General features: G+C 41.4%; 1 protein-coding gene across 3 annotated transcripts in view; it reads right to left on the reverse strand.

Moving 5' to 3' along the window:
• The window catches only part of ncs1b (neuronal calcium sensor 1b), a 16642-nt gene continuing 4283 nt past the window's right edge, over positions 1 to 12359 (reverse strand). For all 3 annotated transcript variants that reach the window (XM_035639685.2, XM_035639684.2, XM_035639683.2), the window contains 7 exons: positions 11188 to 11212; positions 6159 to 6297; positions 3496 to 3574; positions 2949 to 3037; positions 2789 to 2866; positions 2077 to 2184; positions 1 to 1586 (listed from right to left, as the gene is read on the reverse strand). In XM_035639685.2, the coding sequence (XP_035495578.2) occupies positions 2086 to 2184; positions 2789 to 2866; positions 2949 to 3037; positions 3496 to 3574; positions 6159 to 6297; positions 11188 to 11212 (509 nt within the window). In that variant the 3' untranslated portion in view covers positions 1 to 1586; positions 2077 to 2085. The remainder of the gene's footprint in view (positions 1587 to 2076; positions 2185 to 2788; positions 2867 to 2948; positions 3038 to 3495; positions 3575 to 6158; positions 6298 to 11187; positions 11213 to 12359) is intronic.

Raw genomic sequence — 12359 nt, forward strand, 5'->3', positions numbered from 1 at the left:
TTAATCCAACCACCAACACATCAGCTTTATACAGTTCCTTGTTCATTATACAACCACACAGTGCAGAGCAAGCAGCCATGTCCGGTTCAGTTTCAAAGCACAGCAGGGACTAAAGCTTGACATATCATTGTAATGGCTCAGTGCAATATTGGATTGGTATTGTTTGAAACTCCCAGTAACATGCAATAGGAAGTGTGCAGTTGTGAATAAATGATAAATAAATCATTAGGAGACAAATAAGAAATTTAAGCAAATGTCATTCCACAAAGCAGCTCCCTCAATTACGCAAGAACAGAAATCAATACAAAATTAAACACATTTGTTTTCCCTATCCATTCCAGACTGAGAATACGGTAATAGAAAAGTAAGCCACTTAAATGCATTTTATTCTGTGCTCCTATACTGCTAGTCAACAGGTAAATTACATGTATCATTTAGTAATTTATCATTTGCATAAGGCTTAAAAAAATCAGTGAAGCTGATAAGACATCTTAATGCTCTAACTAAAATAATCCATGAATTCAAATAAAAACAGAGGTTCTGGCCTCACACGGGACAAATACAAAGTGGACAATTGCAACCACAGAGCTCGCAAAAGCTTTACAGCTAGAGTTGATGTCTGTTTGTGCCTCTCGATGACTAGGGCTTTGTGTGCGCCAAGGGTGGGGACACGATGCTCACAAAAGAAAATAATGAGCCTCAATTCACAATGTAAGCTGTGAGAATTCACGGTGGTTGCTTGGTCATGTCGTTCAGGATGTGGCTGTGCGACGCTGCAGACACTAGACGCTCCTGCTCACGCGGAAGTGAAAGCACAAAAGGATGCACGGACTGCAAACATAGTAAAATGATCCAGAGAACCCCCCGCCCCACTCCTCCAACACTCTCCTCCAAATAAAAAAAAATCCTGTTCTCTCAGGGAAAAGGGAACTTCAGACTGTGTGAGAAAAAAAGCACTATCCCACAATAGTGATAAAAAATACAGTGCAATACATTTCAAGACATTTGATAAAAAATAAAACTTCATTCCATATTTATGAGGAATAATTTCCTGTAAAATGCAGCAAAGCAGAAAATAAATTACAATTATATTTACATTGTACAATATACACTATGCTGCTTTGTAACTTTAAGCGAGTGTTCACGCTGTTCACCTTTTTAATACATTTTCCAGTTTAGAGTCTCTCCACGTGTCGACAAAGACGCGCCACAGTTCCTCTGGAACTTTTTTCGAGCATTACCTGGTTTAGAGTGTGTGAGCAGGACACACACTTACATCTCCGAACAAATTTTGTTCCTTGGACTGTTCCGTTGGTGAACCACAACACTGTCCACAACACTCGAGGGTGTACGCAGTGCCACACAGCTGTAGAAGCACAGATAAATGACTGAGGGGTTTACGGACATGTTTTGAATTCTCTGTCACATTAAAAGGACATTTTTCCTCACGGCCCCTGGTGGAAATATAGACGAACAGCTACTGGACACAGAGGCCGTACGGCCGCGCGACAAAAGTTTTCTGGCTTCCTCCAGTGTCGGTGTGATGGTGCTGGACCAGGCGCAGGTGGAGGCTGAGTTGGATCCATCTGAGAAGATGTAAGAGGGACAGACATTTGAATAAAAGACATGATGTGGTGTCACGACACCCGTGTGTGTTTAGAGCATGCAAGATAACCAGTGGGCAGAGCTGCTGGATTACTAGCATATGTCTTCACAAGCTCCCTTTACTGTGACAAAACGCTGAGCAGGATGTCAGCAACAATTGGCAGCAGCTGATGCATTACAATAGGCAGCGAGTGGCGAGGGCCGTCTCGCTCGTTGCTCAGCACTGCGAGACTATTTGATTGCCAGCAAACATGTGGGCCATTTGAATAATTCATGAGAACAAACTGGGAAGCAGTGGCTTCTTCATTTTGCTTCCAGCCCACGGACTAAATTTCCTTTCTTTTATTTTTAATTTTTTTGGCTCTGATGAAAAGGGAATTACACAGTATCATCTTGGATGTGGAGTGTGACCTCGGATTTAAAAATTAGCAGAGAAGTGTGCAGATAGTAGCTCATTAATACCTCACTCACCTTACATTCCTACACAAGTCCATCATAGAGCGACAGTGCCTGAACAATAGAAGGGTCTGCCTTTGAGCCCTCCTGAAACTCCTGCAGTGTCAGCTTCCCATCGGCATTCTGAGGGGAGAACGTGAGACCAAATGTAACTAAAACCTGCTCATACACATGGCTACCAGAAGGGGGCAAAAGAGTCCCTCAAGCTGCTCTCCTACGCTGTTTGGACTGATCTTTGGTCCATTGCACTTGGATGGCGGCCACTCTGCCAATACAAATCAGTAAGTGCTGCTGCGCTGCGCACCCACACCAATGGGCTGATCTTGCCAGTAGCGCGCTGATGAACACACCCCTGCAGGCTGCATCTCATCTTTCACTAAAAATGAGTGTCTCAGGAGCTGAGGGAGTGGGCATAGCACAGAGGGCTGCTGGTGGAGGACACTGCTGTATATATATGATGTTTATAGACTTCGGGCAGTGTTAGTGACGCTGTGATGGCTGCGGCTAATGGCTCTAAACTCACCAGTGCACATGTAAAAGCCCTGAGGGTGGTGAGAAAGGAAGATCCCGTCCCATCGATGGCAAACTAACAATTGTACTGCTCTTGTGGAGGTGTCGGGGAAAGTTTGACACTAAGCTGTGACATCAAATGGTGCAGGAGCTATTGCAATATCATTGTCTTTATACCTTCACATTTTTGATATCATTTCAATATTTCACTTCTAACCTTGTCCATCATCGCAAATATACGGTCCACTCGCTTTTCGGGTGTGTTTTCTTCCTCGGGCAGCTCCACAGTGTTCCCCTACGATAACAAAATCATTACACTTTGTAACATTCACGGACAAAAACACAGGTTGGAACCTCAAATGTTTCGTGAAACTCACCACCATCTGGTATATGGCGTCTACGATGTTCAACATCTCATCACGGGTAATGTAGCCATCGTTATCAAGGTCATATAATTTAAAAGCCCCTGTGTAGAAGAAAACAGTTTACAATATCTGTCTCTGGTAGGAGAGATCATGATTGAGATCAGAAAACTACTGTCACCTCACATTGTAAAACAAAAGATTATGATAAAAATACGTATTTTCATGGATTACAAAGCATATAGTGTTTCATGTCTTTTGGGAATGGTGACAACTGAGTGGAGACAGACTGCAGCCTTTCATGGTGGCTTCCCAGCACAAAGTGCTACGTTGGCAAATCTGGATCTAAATAATCATTATTCTTTGTTAAGGATTTAAAAGTTGTGGTTACAGTTGAAGTGGAAGTTTTTCTAGGGGTTTTCTATATTGAAGCAAAGGCTCGGTCACCACCCACTGCATGCAGAAGCATTTTCTGTTTTCAAGGATGTCACCAGTCGTCGTTCATATGCAATGTGTGGCAGCCGTTCCTCAATGTAAGTGTCTAAAAAAAAAAGGATCTTACATCTCAACTTCTCATCCAGAGTTCCCCGAGAAGTCACGGACAAGGCCTGGATGAACTCAGAGAACTCGATGCGTCCATCCTACAGAGAGCAGAGGGAGAGAATCAGAGAGAGAAAGAGGAAATGTCCCAGAGACAAGATGAGCTTTCTTCTTTACACTTGCTGTTCTTTCATGATGTCCTTCCTGCATTCTGCTGAAAACGGTGCCAGAACTTTGCTCCATGTCAGCTGCTATTTTTCGCCCTGCACCTGTCTCTCTCTCTCTCTCTCTCTCTCTCTCTCTCTCTCTCTCTCTCTCTCAAGGCAGAAATGTGTCACCTCAGGTCATTAGTAAGATGGATGCTACAGAATAATATTCTAACAGCTACAGCACACAACACATACAACCGCCGCATATTTGGGATTAAGATGTTTCACATCCTGAATGAGCACGGCAAGATGAATCTGTCTGACAAGGTAGAAAATATGTCACCGTGACACTTCATTCCTCTTGGCTTTGTTGGAGTCCAATGTACTGGATAAAAAAAAAAAATCCTATTGACCTCCCAAAAACTGTGGTCTTCAGCATCCTTCCGTGAGGCCACAGTTTGTGCAGCGGAGAGAAGCGTCTGCTAAACACGGAGAGTCATGAAATATTAAATGAAAGCTCAAGAGTGGCTCAAACAGCCATGATTCAGAGCAAAATCATCAAGTTATGACCTCTGGCCTGAAGCGACTACATGAGCCTCACTACGAAAATCAACCTGCGGCGCTGTGTAAAAGAAATGTGATTCACATTCTAGGTGAAAACAACAGCTTGTGGACCACAAGCAATAAATACAGATCAACTGGTGGTGGGGCCTCTAGGCTTTGGTCATTTCACATTCTCAGAATCTACTAAAGGATTATGTGTGTGTGTCACATTGTGCTACAACAGCTGCTTACCTGTAGCCACTGTGTCCAGCCACAGTTTCAGCAGGAAAAGCCCAGCGCTCTTCATAGCCTTGGGGTCCGCTAACTTTATCTCTATCAGACATCTGACCAGCCAGACAATGCTCTAGACATGCATCGCTGATTGCATAAGTCATAAAAATTGTTAAGATCAATGCATTCTCTAACTATGGGGCTGCGTAACGCTAATGAAGGTCATAGATAAACATCAGACACGGGGATTGTCTGATCTCCTGAAACACAAAACCTCTTAACTGAAGTCAATAAACCTCCTGGGGCTCACCAAGATCCCAGAAGCTGTTTATCCTCACTCTGTCATCCTAAACACACAGTGAAAAATCTTGTGCAGCTGCAATAAAGTGGATTACTTGAGACAAATGTAGCTTATTACGGTTTGCCTTATCATCCTATTCTCAAATCCTAAAATGATGCCTCCACAAGGACAAGAGTTTTATTAAAATATGAAAAAGTGGTGTGCGGTGCGTGATATGTATTGTCTGCGTATGTTTTGTGTGAGCTGTAATAATGAAGTATGTCACACACTTTGCTTAAAAAAAGAAATTGAAAACACGCCCGGCGAGTCCACGCATTCACAGTGTCACATCCCAGTAGCACAGACAACCAGGCTACGAGTGATTGCAGAGCCCTACTACAGGCACACATGGTCACTGCACCAGTGAGTTACACCACAAGTTAAACTAGTCCATCTTAAAAAAAAGATGCATGACTGAAATAAAAATGAGCGAACAAATACAGACGCAGCCTCTTGTTACGTGGATAACCTTCACTCACATGGAGGTGGTTTGGTTCTCAAAAGACAGATGATGCTCACAAGACAGCGATCTGCAAATCCCGTCAGAACTCGGTTGCCGTTAAAGACAAGAAACTCGTTTCACCATCTGTGAACCATCTGTGCCTGAGCGGTTAGATTCATGTCGCCAAACTTTGGCGCAACAAGCAGCAATAAATATCCTATTAACCAGAGTGAGTCAGTGCAATAAAAGACTTTTACAAACGCATCTTTGAAGGATATAAATTATCGTCAACATATCGTTTCTGATGAAAAAATATCCACAAAATATCAAGATATCATTTTTTGTCAATATTGACATTAAAAAATAATAATTTCTGGTACAAATCTAAGGGTTAGAATTATATGTTGCTGTTGAAGCTACAACCTATCCTTAGCTCTACACAAAGTATTATGGAGGACAGAATCATTTGTAGTGTGTTATTATCAAGGTCAAACATTACACCTTGTACATTAAATCATTTTTGGAGTTAATTGCATACACTGAACAAGGAATTTCCAAAAATGTGTCCATATTACTATATATTTTTATTAAACTTTGGCCTAGATTTGAATTCCATTTTAATGTTCAAGTCAAACAGCGTTAATTTAAAAGGGAGCTTGAATAAAGAGCTTTCTCTACATGAACCTCAGAGCCTCAAGTTCTCATAAAAAAAGTTAAAAGGCTCCTGGAATAATAACAAGCAGCAAAATGAAGAGGATCTCCAAACCACGCTGCCCTTTTATTCAGTGAAAGAATAAACCGCTGCTCTCTGGAAACCCCTGTCTCTAACCTCAAACACTGTTGCTTTTGACATAAATTCCCACACAAAACAAACCGCCGCTCCGAAACTATATTACTGTCACTCTCAAGTAACAAAGGGAGCTGAATATTTGCTCTGCCTTGTAATGGCACAACAGCAAAATATCAATCTGAATACAAACCTTATTTTCATCAAAAACGTTGAAGACAAAGGAGGCGAACTTTGTGGGATCTCCAAAGGGAAAGAACTGCTTGTATATCTTCTGAAAGCCCACAGCATCAAGCTGCCCACTCGGACAATCTTTTATGAAGCCTTTGTACCTGTAAAATAAAAAAAGAAGCACAGACAGAGATTATTTGAAGAATTTAAATATCCTTCATAACGTAATGAGAATACATATCACCGTGTCAATAATGATAATAGGCTGAAGCCACGTCCCCACTTTCACAGCAGGGTTTACTGACTCCATTTGAAAGATCAAAAGGTAAAGTGCAAAGATATCTGTCTTGTTCAAAGAAAAGACGATCGCCTTAATCTAATAGCAAGCCCAGAGTGGTTAACTCTAATCAAATTACTCTCACGTCCTCTTTTGATATTATGCGTAGCTGATAGATAAGTCTGAGAGCTTACTCTCGCCCCTGGAAATTACATATCTAGAGAGTGACTTAACATCTCTATTAGCCTAAATATAGAAGCATTTCAAAATCAATTTCAAGCGCAGTCACTCAGAGGTAGGTAGTTTCCTTGTATGTCTTCATAAAGGAGCACAGCAGCCTCAGAGAACTAGACTGTAACAGTCAGGGAGCAAGGGAGAGAGTGTTCGCCTTAACAAAAATAAATACTGTATAGAAAGCGGGAGAAGGAGGAAATAATAACCGTTTCTAGTTATAAAAGCATTGCATTACAAAAAGATTTTTGCTCTTGATCAACAGCGAAAATGACGCAAGTTCACACAAGGGAGCCCTGCGTGTTCATCATTGACTAGTTAAAGCTGTTCAAAGTAAGGCAAGGCAGTAATTAAGGCCAGAGACGGGGTGTTCTGATGAAGAATGAAGGTCGGGAAAGATCTTTTCCACTTACGTTCTGGCTCCCCACTCCTCTTAAACTCTTTACTTTTAATCTGCCTGGGAGATAATGAAGCCAGCCTCATCTAGTCAAAGAGACGGAGAGAAGCTTTGAGGAGCAGCTGGGAAAAAGTTCAGCGAGTGGAGAAGCGAGAAGAGAGCAGAACCATGTAATTCTCACATTTGAATTATCTGGAGATATGCAGGGAAATGAAAGCCTAGCTCTATATAATGCAGAATACAACCTAATTGGTATTCAAAGTGCAGAACACACAATGCATATCCTAATCCGGAGCCGACCCATTTCACCTGAATTCCTCAGTCATTTTAATGTGTGAATATGGAATATTATATCTGGAAACCAATATAAAAGGCTGAATAATACTGGAACACACTCTTCAATGTGTACCATATATATGGTATATACAGTATGTTCAGTATGGAACAGCTTGTGGTGAACTGTGAGCTTGTTAAGTCTTTGTTTTCCTTGTGGACATTATCGTTTAGTTATGCTTTGTTTTACCGATTCCATGTGTCTCTCTGTTAAGTTACTTTTGTTATCCATTGTGTTTCTAATATTATGTTTGCCATTTCCTGTTTTACTTTGTAGTTTCTTTCCTGGTGTCTCTGCACTTCCTGTTTCCCTCTTGTCCTGCGTCTCCTGCCCCTGTGATTGTCCACACCTGTTCTTAATGTGTCTCACCTGTGTCTCGTTACCTGTGCCCTCTTGTGTCTATATAGACACCCTTGTCCGTGTCAGTTCGTCTGTTAAGTCAGTTTCGGCTCAGTTCGCTGCCTTTGTTCCAATTTGTTCTTCTGCCTGAGTTTTGGATTAGCTGAGTTTGAATCTTGTTTGTTTTCCCTTATAAGACTGTATGTCTGTTTTTTTTTTTTTGTTACTTTTTATTTAACAACCTTTTGTCCTTGCCTGCATTTGGGTCCTGCTCCATTAATCCACGACATTTTGCCCTCAAATACCAACTGTTTGATTTGATTTTTGGATGAAGAGAACTGCTACTCCAATTTACTGATATATTTTGTTGTATGTGTGCTGCTGTTGATAGTAATTTAATTTCCTGTCAGATATTTGCTCTTGGTGTTATGTTTTTAGCGATTTGTAGCTGTAAATGTCCTTTCAATGTCACAAATCTGATTTCATTAATATTTCTAATGTATTATGGAATTCTTATAAAACTCTTGAAAAAAATCAATTACATCTTTAAGTGAAAATCTTTAATATTCACTTGAGTTTTGCTGAAATTATATTTTCCATCTTCTATAGTCACATGAATTTACTTTATAAGGCATGGACTGATTGACTCCTTACATGTAACCATTGGCGTTTCATACACAATACACACATATATATTAGTGAAGTAGATACAGTACGCAAAGTACCAGTGCATACCAGATTGCCCAGTGTCAGCTGTTCAGCAGTTACATTCCCAATCACCTACCGCACATTTGCTGAGAACACGTCATGTGCCAGAAAACTTGGCGACACTGGTGCTAAGACACATACATAGTACTCAGGCTGTACTTGAAGTGGTGTAATAATGCAACTACGCACTGTACTTGCAGGGACAATGCAGACGTGATATTGTGCATCAACTGGGGAGTCAGCATGTAGATAAAGTATTTATTACTGGCTCCAGCTCCTATTCCTTGGCATCCACCATGGTGGCTCGCTGAAGAGTTGAGCAGGATGTTCCTGTTGCTCCTGCCTAGCTGGCAGGAACATCACTGTGCTATGGCATTTTGTTATTGATTTCAGGTGAGCCGCAGGCATACTAATGATGTTCCCTTAGAGGAGAATTAGAAAGGGGAACACATTTAATGCACAACACTGGCATTTATCTAACCCTGCTAATTCTTCTGTGTCTGTGCCTGTGCTCTAATTACACGCCATCTGGCATTTCCCCTGGTAAAATTCCCTCTCATCCCTCACACTCAGCCGTGTTGATTGCTGCTGCTCTTCAAGTGAGGACTCATGCAAACTTTCCTGTGAAAGACAGTGAGAGTGATGGTAAGCTAACTGGCTGTACAGCCGGTGGGGGTGGGGGAGTGGACGTGGGGTTAAGAGGGGTGGGGGGCTATTCCACCCCAGTGCTCTCAAGCAGCCCCAGAGACAGCCCAGCTTGGAGGCTCTGGACCTGCCAATGCCCAGTGATATCTAATGTTGCTGCTTCTCTGTGGCTGTGTGGCTGTGAATGTGCTCAGGCTCCTTCCCCCGTAAACATCAACTAGCTCTTGAGGCAGAGCTCTTTTCATGCATGTAGAAATAGGTCATGAAATGCAAAACCAAAGCAGGAGAACTGAAGTGTGAACACGGGAAGAGTGATCGCTTTATTACAACGTTCCCTCCTCTGATATACACTATTCCTTTTTTCTTTTTTTCCCAAAGAAACAATAGCCCGACAGCAGCACGCAGCAAACAAAAGCAATGACTACGCTTTTGCTTGAGTCATCTCTGTAATGAAGATGCATTGTCTCTTATCTGTTTGCCAGTTGCTATCATATTGTGCCTTTAGGAAAAAACACACCTTAACAGTAATGATCACTCTTACTGCAGCACGGTGACTTCTCCTGGCCCAAGGTGTCTCTTTCATGTGTTTGTTTCATTTTGACATATGTAAGTGCATGTTACAACACTGTGAGTACAGGCTGGGAGCAGACAAAGGCTAGACCTCTACAAGACGACGATGGTGTAGGTCACAATGACTAATAGTTACAGGATCTGACAGTAAGGATTACTAATTTGCATCCTCGTGGAGGCTCTGCGGCCATGTAGTCATTAAGTGCCTGAAGGTGAAACAACCTTGTGCCGCCGCCATTCTTCTGTTATCAGAAATCCCTTTTTGCAAATAGACCATAAAGGTTGTGTAGGAATACATCATGGAAATGTTTGTATCAGTGTTATCAGACTCCAAAGTCACTCAGGCTCAGTAAGGCTTCAAAGTCATTCTATTGTCAGAACTCATCTGTCTTCAGGGTAGTGTGAGGGAGATAGCTTCAAATCGGCTAATAAACCAACTGTCAATACACTATCCATAGACCCAAGACACCAAATCCTGGGCAACATTGTCAAAGTCTTGAGATAAGACGGACTCAAGACTTTGACAAAATCCAAGGACAAAATGGCGGATGTCCTGTTGGGTTTAGGGTATGACTCTAAGCTGCTTTCAGACATGCACTGAAGTCCGGACATTGTCATGCACTTCTCCTGTCACCCCCCAGGTAGATTTTCTGGAGAATGTTCAAGTGAGCCCATGTGAGCAGGAGAATTCACAGCCAGCAAGTGAGCATGTTGATGTCTGTAAACAAAAACACTTCTTTCCAGTGGAATTAAGGCCATGTTCCGCCTCCTGCATGCCTGGACGAAAAAGAATGTTCCAAAAGTTTTCCTTGCTGTTGTGAACGTGTCTTACTCAGACAATCTCCTGCTGGGTTCGTCATATGTTAAAAGGAAAACTTAGCTCAAGAGGCTTTTTTTTTTTTAAGTCTCAGTCTAATAATAGACCATCTCCCGAATTTCATACATCTAGGGGAAACTTAAACTTGATGGAGACATATTATGCTCATATTCAGGTTCATAATCTTAATTTGGGTTATTGCTTGAAAAGGTTTATATGCTCTAATTTCAATAAACACATCGGTTTCCTCATACTGTCCATTCCTGCAGCTCCTCTCTTCAGCCTCTCTCTGAAACACTTGGTTTTAGCTCCTGTCTCTTTCTCTGAGAGGAGCTCCCTTTACCGCAGCTTTTTAACTTATCAGAACTTTTACATGCAAAAAAACATATATAAACACAAAAGAGGAAAGGGAAAACCTAAAAAACATAATTTGTCCCCTTTAAAACGGTTATAGGCATTCTGCTAAGCACCATAGAATTGATTTTTTTTTCGTCAGCACAGATGTTTGTGCAAAGTTTTGAGTTTTTAGACCATCAAAAATGAAGAGGAACAAAGTCGTCTTCACACAGAATCTGACAGGAAGGATTACTAATTGGTATCCTCGTGGAGGCTCTCTGGCCATGTACAATAGGGACTTTGCACCATTTGGTGCTTGGGCCTTAAAAATATAACTAGCCGCACATCACCAATGAAAACATTTACAAAAATATAAAAAATAAATGAACACACTTACCACTGCTGCACTTCTTTCTCCGTAACTGTAAGAGAAATAAAGAGTTACATTAGTTTAAAGAAAAACTTTGGTTGTCCTAGAAAAAAAAAGTAGCTTGCAGTTAGAAACAACACAGGAGCAAAGTAGTAGCATCATTAATCATCTTGGCCCACTCCTTTCTGACACATATCTTCTGACTTGACAAAGAATAATCAAGAGTGCCAACATGTAATTATTGGAAAATAGCCATGTTTAGTCATGAGTGTAGAATTCACCAGTTCTAGCATACTATCAAATGAGATGAATAATAATTACTCTCGCAGTGCAGCGGGCAAGTGGGAGTGAACCCCAGGGAGCCACGAAAAGAGAAACGAGGCCGAAAGAATGAAGGTCAGCTGTATATTTAACACAAGCCCACACAAGCACCTTTATCTGCCAGTATCTAATCAACCAGTGCCTCACCGCGTTTCCTTGTCTCTTTACTTTCTCTCAAGTAACCTCCGCAATTTTCAGCCTCTTGGCCCCCGAGGTTAGTAATGACAACAAGGGCTGAAAATCAATAGCATTAGTTTAATCAGGTGGTCCTTTGAGAGAGACTTTCTGAATTCATGCTGTTCTACGTCTGAGGACAGATGCCATCTACTACCTCTTGTGTTGGGCCTGAGGCAAAGCAAGAGACCAATGAATACAACAATGAGCTAGTTGGCCAATTGATAATGTCCTCAACTCTAATATTTAACCTCGAACAAGGCAAATTTACTACAAAAGTATACAACTAAGGACAGAAAGTGATTGATGTGTTTTTGGCTTAGACATTCACTTGCCACAAAATTAGACTTTTGGGGGGCAAATCTAATTAGTATTATCCAACACTGGTCAGATAACAAAAAATGAATATTTATGACTAGATTAAAAGGGAATTTGCAAACACTTAAACATGAGATTTGCACAAAGTATTTCATCATGACACTGCTGTAGAAATGGAGCACAATTATATGGAGAATATCAATAAGTAGGGCGGGTGAGTTAGCCTATGCCGGCATATATCTCAGCCTCAATTTGTTCTGCTAAGCGTTTCGCTGAGAAACCCATCATGTGACCCTTTCCTGTGCAATAAATGTCAGGGTCAATCTCACAACTGTTGGCCAAGCCAAGCCACCATTAAATTGGCCTCAAAAGTCAACGTAATCAAA

This window comes from Scophthalmus maximus, chromosome 19, assembly GCF_022379125.1.
Source record: "Scophthalmus maximus strain ysfricsl-2021 chromosome 19, ASM2237912v1, whole genome shotgun sequence".
Lineage (NCBI taxonomy): Eukaryota > Metazoa > Chordata > Actinopteri > Pleuronectiformes > Scophthalmidae > Scophthalmus > Scophthalmus maximus.